General features: G+C 33.6%; 1 protein-coding gene across 1 annotated transcript in view; it reads right to left on the bottom strand.

Moving 5' to 3' along the window:
- Positions 1 to 413: 413 nt before the first annotated feature.
- The window catches only part of LOC122268181 (uncharacterized), a 15,426-nt gene continuing 5,839 nt past the window's right edge, over positions 414 to 10,000 (bottom strand). Inside the window, exons 4-6 of the mRNA XM_043038478.2 lie at positions 7,332 to 7,580; positions 4,025 to 4,123; positions 414 to 1,725 (exon numbers count right to left, since the gene is read on the bottom strand). Of these exons, the coding sequence (XP_042894412.2) occupies positions 1,222 to 1,725; positions 4,025 to 4,123; positions 7,332 to 7,580 (852 nt within the window). The 3' untranslated portion in view covers positions 414 to 1,221. The remainder of the gene's footprint in view (positions 1,726 to 4,024; positions 4,124 to 7,331; positions 7,581 to 10,000) is intronic.

Genomic DNA, 10,000 nt, shown 5'->3' on the forward strand with positions numbered 1-10,000 from the left:
TATGTGTATGTGTGTGTATGTGTATGTGTATGCGTGTGTATGCGTGTGTATGTGTGTGTATGTGTATGTATGTACATATATGTGAGTGTGTATTATATGTGTGTGTGTGTGTGTGTGTGTGTGTGTGTGTGTGTGTGTGTGTGTGTGTGTGTGTGTGTGTGTGTGTGTGTGTGTGTGTGTGTGTGTGTGTGTGTGTGTGTGTGTGTGTGTGTGTGTGCGTATATGTGTGTATGTGTATGCGTGTGTATGTGTATGTATGTACATATATATACATACATATATATATAATATATATATATATATATATATATATATATATATATATATATATATATATATATATACTTATATATATATACATATATATACACACATATATGTATATATAAATATGAATACATATGTATATGTATATGTGCACACACACACACACACACACACACACACACACTCAAATCCATATATACATATATACACACACATATGCAGGTATACATTAATTACCACCGAAGGATTATGATTTGTGACTGAAAGTCTCTTGTAGTTTCCTTCTTTAGCAGAATTTCAGACTGTTCTTCCTGAATATCAACAGTCATGAATTGACTCTAATAAAAGTTTAGTTTACCTTTTGGGAAGACATGAATACACTTTCATATCAATATATCCAATGCAACTTCATATCTAATATATATCTGTAAACCTTGAAAAATGTCCTAGCTTTGTTATCTTAAACAACAGACCATAAACCCAAAGAAGTAAAAAAAAAATCTAAAGCAAGAAGATTCATCTGAAACTTTCAACTTACATGACTAACTCGTATTATTCTTAGGACCTGCATTTACATGAGTGGCAGTACTGTGTGAGTGATGATGAATTCAACAAATGATAATTGTAAATTATATCATACTATCCTCAGGTTAAGAGATTTAGAGTGTATCTTCATAAAATTCAAATTCCTGAATGTTATCTAAAAGCAGGTTGGCAATGTCCGTTACTTTGATAACTTTCTTAATAATCTGAAAGACTACAAAATGAAGGATTCACCATATTCCTTGACAATATCCTTTTGAGAAAGTGGATATTTTAAAGATTTACCACACCTTTTCTTTTAATCAATAACAGAGTGATACTGCATGAAAGAAACATGAAAACATTGGAAAGCAACATTAAATGTGAAATAAAAATGAGTGAAAACTAAAGATCTATGAAAGAAGGAAGGGATTACTGATGAGTTTGGGAATGTCTTCTCAAGTTGCTCATGCGGCTAAATTTTGCCGAGCAGTGCTGACATGAAAATGGCTTTTCTCCAGTGTGGGTGAAGAGATGGTTCTTGAGGTGAGCCTTCTGAGCAAAGCGCAAAGGACAATTTGGACACATGTATGGCTTCTCTCCCGTATGTGTCCTCATGTGAACTTTCAGATTGTATTCAAATGAAGCACTGAACGAGCACTGCGGACACTGATAAGGTCTTTCCCCAGTGTGAGTACGGAGATGGATCACCAGGTTGCTCTTGGATGCAGTCTGGTAAGAGCACTGCGCACAGGAGAACGGCTTCTTCACCTTCTTTCTTCCACAGCTGCCGCCGGGTCTATAAGTGCTATCTCGTTCTGCGTTGGAGAAAGGGTGGTGGTGAAACTGCCGCAACTGGGTGACCGATGCCAAAATCTTCCCAAGTCCCATGTTTTCGCTGTCACTGCTCCTCTGATTCTCACTATTAGGTCCAACCTGCAAAGAAGATCCAAATGTTTTACAATGACCAAATTTAAAAACAAAAAATAACATTATAATATATGCATACAAACAACACTACCCTAGGAATAAATATCTTATAAGAAATTTGAAATAAATCAAGATTATTGTTATAAAAAAATGATCTAAACCAAGAGATATGAAACCTATTGAAGTATAAGTTGAATCTCATTAGTTTGGCATTTTCTTGTTCCTGTGGTATTATATTTTTCTGTAGATAGAACTGCATGATACAGTAAAAGATACCAAACAACAGTTTAGTAGTCTATCATTTGTCATGAATGATTTTTATTAAAAGGAACAAATGGTAAAAATATTTTGTCTTTACATCCTCATAACAAGTCATAATCTTTTATCTTAAGTGTTATGTATTTGTTTTGGGTTATAATGTTGTTGTATGGTTGTATATACAATTACAAACTTAGAGCAGATATTTGTATTGAGCATATTGTTTTCTAATGTGTATTGCCTATCAGTAAATATGGAAACGTATTCTTGTTATAAAGACCAATAAATATGGTAGCCAACAGGATGCATAAGACTGTATAACTGATCCCTAAAGGAAGATAAGAACTGCAAATATGCTGAGATTGTCCTTTAGAGGGTAATCTATGCTATCATATGTTTTACAGATATGTTTATAGAGTTTAAATGAAGTAAATGGACAACATACAAATCAAAAAGCTTGATAAACTTTTTATGATGCTTTAAACTTCTTGTTTCAGCTACATATTACAACATTTCCTTCACTAACACCTTCATCTTCCATAAAATAAAAATGAAAGTAATTGAGCTTTGGGTTCTTTGACACAACTTAGCTGATGCATTGACCATTAAGCACATTCTTCCAGCAGTACTTCCACTTGGCAGAACCAACTCTCATGCTCTGATTGGCTAAAATTCTTGTGATGTAATTGGCTGTTAAATTACTTTGATTACTGTGACTGTAAGCCAAAAAAGATGATTTTGCTAAGTAATCTCTTGTAAAATCAAAATACTGTAAATAATTGAATATAAAAAAAATATCTACCCTTTTTACTTCAAAGTACAAATGGAAAATATTTCTAAATTCTGTAGTCTGCCAAATTTCCCACTGTGACCCTATGTATTACTGGAGTCACTAATATGTCCTTCTCTACAAACTAACATACAAGTTTCCAAAATAAATGGCCCTGCTAATCATTCACCATATCAGGGAGTGTTTTTTCAACATTGCAGTGTAAATTCAAAGACAGTAAATATGAATAATTCTAAGAAAATCAGCTGACATATACAAACCAAAAATGACAACAAGAAAGTTAAAGAAAAATTAATCTAGTTGCATATAATAATTTAGCAAACTTTGCAAGTTTACACAGAATCACGAAGTGCTATGCTTAGCTTTCTTTCTTTTTATCAAGACAAAGATGTACTTGGGTGATGACTGATGACAGTTTGACAGGTTGGTGTTGAAAGTTAACTGATAATCAACAGGTTGCTGATAATAATTTTTTGGAATGCAACAATGTTACGCTACTTAACCCATTGCAGACGGGGCACCAAACTGGTAGTTAGGAAGGGTGATTTCTGATACCGCAGGCACCAACTAAAAATTTAAGGGACTGGGATGTTTTCTCCGCTCCCCGGGCAGTGCAGACCTAACTCACAAATATCTATCGGAAAACAAGGGTTGGAAAGCTTTAACTCTGAAACTAGCACTGTCACAGTCATAATATTTCATGACTGTGAGCGCACTTCAACTATGAGCAGTTTCTGATTTTGTGTCATGTACGCATTGACACCCATCTTTCAGGCCTAATTGGAGCCGTTGTGTATGTTGTGACATGTCAGCTATGGGTTAAAACATTCAGCCAATCATTACCAACCTGTCAAGCACATCTTTGCCTCAATAAAAAAAAAAAAAAAAAATGAGTATAGCCCAGAAGGTGGCCACAAGTTTTAATAGCAGGAAACACTCATCAGTAGTTCATGGTGCAAAATTTAAGTAAAGTACTAAAGCCACAGTGGAATTATTTCTTTCATTTCTTCACTACATTATCTCCTCAATCAAAGTGGATACAAAACGTTTTCTCAAATAATCTTCCTTGCATAAGCAAAATTTTGATGCCATTATGGCATGTCTTTCCCCTAGACATGTGCATATAATGACTACAGTGAAAAGGAGGGAGAGAAAAGAAAAAAAAAAAGAAAGAAAAAATTGTCTATCTATCTACTTTGTATAGGTACTGCAAATATCTGATAGTGAAAAAAAAATAGTTTCACCATGTGCACTTACTAGAGAATGCTGCAGCCCTTGGTGGATGGGTGATGTCACATCTTCGCAGTAGCTGTGGCCAGCTGTACTTCCCTCGCCAATGTCACCTAAGCCAGGCCACTGGAAGGAAAGTATGCCACTAAAATCTAACAAGCCAAAACCTGCTTTGGACTAAATACAGTTCATCTATTAACCTTTCTGGGATGGGCCACATCTTAAGATGTTTATCCAGGGCTTGCATCTTAACCCATTAGATACAGGGCATCCACTGGTATTAGTGAAACCTGTGCGACACTCAAGACAGATTTTATTTCAGAGGAAGGGAGTGTCCATGACATATCTAGGGCTTTTTTACTCTTTCCTTTTACTTGTTATGATACTAGTCTTTTCTGTGATAGTCGGTATTTCTGTATCATGAGGCATATATTTAGGATTTCCAATAAAACATATATATGATATAGAAATTATAGTAATTGTAATGGTACCTAAATATAACTATTACTCTTATCATGATTGTAAAAAAAATAATAACAAAGAAACACTGATAGATAAAAAACAAAGATTGATCCGTGTCAGCACCTTCACATCATACGTACCAAACAGGTTCAGATGTTATGTGTGTTTTCTTTCATTCTCTAGAAGTATGGTTTGATATAGAATCTATATATGAGATATTAGCAAAATGATACTAATCAGCACTAGTATGATGCCCTCTCTACAGAATTGAAAGAAAAAACATCAGTATGAAAATGATCTGACCTCATTAAACATGCCTGTCGCTGAGGGGTTAACCCATTGGTCGCGGTATTAAAAAAAGGTCTGTGCAGTAGGATAGCTGTTTTACATGTCTGGCATGGTGCCATCCGTGTCTATCACCAACTCTGCCTTTGCACCAAATCATCCCATCCACTGCTAATGGGTTAAGGTAAAGTAAGGGCATGGTTATATTTCTACTTGTAAAGTAAAAACAGTATCAGCTATGGTACTGTTAGGAGGTACAATTTCTAAAATGAACTAACTCAGGTATAAATATGACACATTTTCTATCATTTCAAGTTACTATACACTAAAGTTAAAGGGAAATTTTAGTGTGCTTCTCAGCTTAAATGGTTGTGAAATAGCACAAAGAGCACAAAAAAGAAACAAAGAAAGTACCATGGAAGTGACTTTGTTATAGGCTTAAACATAACTGATGATGTCATAATAAGCCTTTTTTCCATGGCAGTCTCTGTACTCATAACAATTTTGGTAAAGGTTGAGTTTAGCACCTATATGAAATTTCCAAAAATATATCATAACATTCAATGGATCAAACAATTATAAAAGGATTTTCTTCAAAAATATTTTCCCTGCTAAGTAGCCATCAATCTATCACATTATTCAACCTACATATCATAACCCGAGGTAAATAGGCTCTGTCCCTTCATGCCTCGTCTCCCCTGTTGAAAGCTACTTCATGGTATGAATATCCATCACAAAATTTCATAAATGGCAACAGGTATCTTTAATGCTTTGACTCATCTGGCTGTGCTGTTGATTAGCTGTTGAAATGTAACAAGATACATAACTGGTTGTTATTCATATATCAAATATATTTCTTTTTTATTTGCAATTGAAACAATAAAGGACAACTTTTTTTTTTTTTTTTTGAAAGTCACCTTATCTCACAAGTGTTGTAATTTTCTTACCGAAGTTCCATATAGGCTTATGATCATACACACCTGATTTTTTTCTTCTCATGATAACAGAATAATTGCTGAGTAGCAGAGCGACAAATTTTAGAATAGTTACCCATAGGCAAAGACTATCAGGGGCAAGATGGGGGAGGTAGGAGACAGGAGGGATAATAGGGTGTGGGTATGGAGGTATAGATGGAACAATTCTACCAAACTCCCACAGAAATGTGAGAAATGGACTAAGACAACTTCGGAGGAACAATAGCAAGCTTCTCTAATGACACATCAGTTGTTTGTGTCCTTCACTAGATTTCATCAAGTGCTACTGAGGACTAGGTCTAGCTCTAGCAGAAAAAAAAGAAAAGAAAAGAAAAGAAAAGAAATGAAAAGAAAAGAGAAGAAAAGAATGGAAAAAAAGAAAAGAAAAGAAAAGAAAAAAAAGGAACAAGAAAAAAGAAAGAAAGAAAGAAAGACTGAAAGAAAGAAAAACAAAAACAAAAGAAAAGAAGACGAAGAAGAAGAAAAAAAAAATACATACATATATGTCTATCTATCTATCTATCTATTTATATATATATATATATATGTGTATATATATATATATATATATATATATATATATATATATATATATATATATAATCCTTATAAATAAATGTTTAATGTTTAGTGGATAATACTTTGAAATTTATCTCTACTGTAAATCAATTTGCTGTTTTCTGGTTTCTAAAAAAATAACATTATGATGTTATGATGATGATGATTTTTATAAATAGTTAGCAAAATCATAAATATAATAAATGATTATCTTCATTACTGTATAAACAGTGAATTGCTCTTTCTCTCCTTATCAAAATCTACTTCATTTCTCTTGACATTATCATAGTTAATATCATAATCTAAAAAATCATCAATAATCATGACTGCATTACTGTAAATATAATACATAAACATTCTACCATTATCATCACCCACAAAATAATCAAACTTACAACAATTACATCATGATCATTGCAAGATACTTTACCTGTCCAATACAGAGCCACTCTTCAAGAATGTTGACAGAGCAGAGAGGAATACAGTACTCATAAACCTGACTGCCCGTTGTGGAAAAAGCACCTATCAGATGAGAATGGTATGGGGGTGGGGGGGGGGGGGGGTCTGATGCTGCATTGTGTGTTTGTGAATCAATGCTGTGTGTAAGAAAGATTAACATGAATCACTAGAAAGTTCTGGTGAAACTTTTGGGCAAAATGAGGGGTCCCCAATTCATTTAATATTCATGATTAAATATTGCTATATGCTAGTTGGTTAAATACGAAGTGGTGTAATGAAAAATGCTGCCATAAAGGTATAGGTTTGTTAACACATACCTAATAAGGATAGGAAAGAAAAACACAAATGAATAAACTCAGTGAAGACTATGAACAAGATTAATAATTAGAGAAGTTTAAGAAAAATTCATGCATGATGTAGAGAGAGAAAAAAAAAATCAATAAAAGATAATACTACAATATAATAATAAAAAAAGATAAAAAAGCAATAATAATACATTTCAATAAATCACACTCCAAAGAACACTATCTCTTCAAGAAATATAAGTCACTCATCAAAAAACAAAAACAAAAACAAAAACAATTGCTCAAACATACCCCTTGTAAAAGTGAGGGTCCAGCCTGAACATCCGATCCCTGCTGGTGGACGTGATACGCTTGCTCGTGGGTCATATGGTCGTACTTCTCTAAAAGCATGTGGCCCATCTGCTCTCTCCCCCTCATCTGCTTGTTCTCGGCCATCAAACTGGTTGTGAGAGCGCTGTAGTCGAAGCCCTCATCCGTGAGCTCTGTGTCACTACAATCTGCTACTAGTTCTTCCTTGACTAGGGTATCTTCAACTACAGTCTGAAGTGCAAATGAGATTTCAGCTATGTGAATGCTTGATGAAAAGTTGTAGTTAATGTCATTTTCCATGCACACATATGCGCGCGCGCGCACACACACACACACACACAAAAAAAACAACAACAAAAAACATGGTGATAAAAAGTCATATTTCTGAACTTTTGAAGAACTAACAAGTTTCAAATGTTCTGGATCTCGTTTTTGAGAAGTAAACTCATATATCAGTTCAACCAAAAATAGTATGTCCCTGCAGTACATAACTGTATTTCAAGAGAATATACCAATTGGACTGACCCTTGGGCATTAGAAGTATTTGTCTAGAAAGTGGGTACAAGAGAGTAATTATGCTATAACTGTAAACATCATATTTACGGAATTCGTGATAGCACATTCAAAGATTAGTAAACATGTATATCTAGTGCTTAATATCATTACACCCACTTTATTAGCTTTAGGGTCTTTGTGTCCTAAAATGCCATCTGACATGAGATATGATGAAGGGTGCACCACTGGCCTGGCTGAGGGCACCACTGTAATTAGGCACTATTAGGTAAAAAGGGGCAATATTGGAAAAGCTGAATGAGAACAATTGGAAAGGCCAAGAGGATATCTTTGAAAAGGTCAAGGAGGTATAACTGGAAGGGCTAATGGGATAACAATGAAAAGACTTAAGGGGCACTAGACCAAAGGAATACCATTGGAAAGGCTGAAAGAGATTGAAGGGACACTATTGGAAGGACCAAAGAGGTATCACTAGAAGGGCTGAGGAGATACCATTATTGGGGGATGCTTTGGGTATGAACTGGCTTTAACCAGGCCCTGATGATACTTATATAACATTATTCAGGTTTTAATCTAAATCATACAAAGGAAAGATATTCTCTACAAGAAAAATATATATCCGCACAATTTTCCTGATGCACCACTTTTTCCTTCATAATGAAATATATATATATATGTATATATATATTTTATATTTATATATATTATTTTAGTATTTGTAATATATATGTATATATATATATATATATATATATATATATGTATATGTGTAGGCATCTTAGCATGTTGAAATGTATATTGGTCAAATAATGTACCAGTAAAATATCAATATGCTTCTGTAAAAATCATCATTATAAACAAATGGTTGACTTATTGTCTCTTGTTTTTGCTTTTATATTGTATATATTTCCACATCTATAATATACAAATGAAAACATCTAATAGGTTACATGAATCAATATCAGATAAAAATAAAGATTGTCATTATGATCTCATCAAATCTTTCATTATATATTACATTTCTCAAGTATAGTTATATCAAAATATAAAAAGTACCATTATAGAACTCTACATTCATGGGCATGTATATCACAGGCAGAAACATAAACTAGAAAATATTGCAGAAATTAAAGGAACTGGTATGATAATATTCCATAGGTCCTGCAAAGACCAACTGATTATCTTTTTTAGATACATAATTATTTCCCCCTGAGTTGTAAAAAAAAAAAAAAATGATTCTATGATAACAATAAAGTACATATGTGATCTGAAGTGATGCAAGCAACACAGGCAAAAAGTTGAAAAAAAAACAGCATTTCAAAGATAGTGGGCTGTGCCGTTCCCACTTCGCCATGCCTCCTTTCATCTATTTGTTAGTCTCATTAATACTTTAATGTCTATGAATTAGCTGCTTAACCAATGACACCAGTTAACATGATATCATGTCATGATCTCTCCATCAAAACATATATTTTAACTCATAGGAGTTCCATTTGTATGGACACATATTCCTTCACTTGTGAAAATAATGTAAACAAATACAAAAACCTCCTATCATCACCAAGTTGAATAGGGCTCAGAGAGGCACAGCCTGGGATCCCACCGGAAGAGATCTTGTGCTTAATCACTGTGCTTGTTAGGTAGCCAGCGGGAGTGGCATTAGGCACATATAAGCCATGGTGTGAATGGGTTAATAAAAAATTCTTACAGCAATACTAAATTTGATCATAAATTCATAGCTTTGTATAGATCTATAGACCTTATGATGAGACCACTTCCCTCAATTTCTCTATGTTGCTTATCTCAAATAGAGCTTTTAATGCACCACTTGATGTTTGTGAAAACTTGCATCAAGTATCTTGGTTCACTTCGGCAGATGACATCTCATATGTGACTATCTCTTTAGTTATCCTTAGGAATTTTAATGAAGTAAAAAAAAAAGAAGAAGAAGAAGAAGAAGAAGAAGAAAACATAATAGATAGGAGACAAATTACAAAGACAGAAAATAAAAAAAGAAGGAAAGAAAGACTCTGTTTCAGAATAAAGTCTTTTACTTTATCATATATAACTTAGAAAAAATGAGATCTATAGATTGATCCGAACACAACATTAATAATGTACTTAAATTTTTAGATTGT

This window comes from Penaeus japonicus, unplaced genomic scaffold, assembly GCF_977035675.1.
Source record: "Penaeus japonicus unplaced genomic scaffold, GWHDUDI00000001_assembly GWHDUDI00000031, whole genome shotgun sequence".
NCBI lineage: Eukaryota > Metazoa > Arthropoda > Malacostraca > Decapoda > Penaeidae > Penaeus > Penaeus japonicus.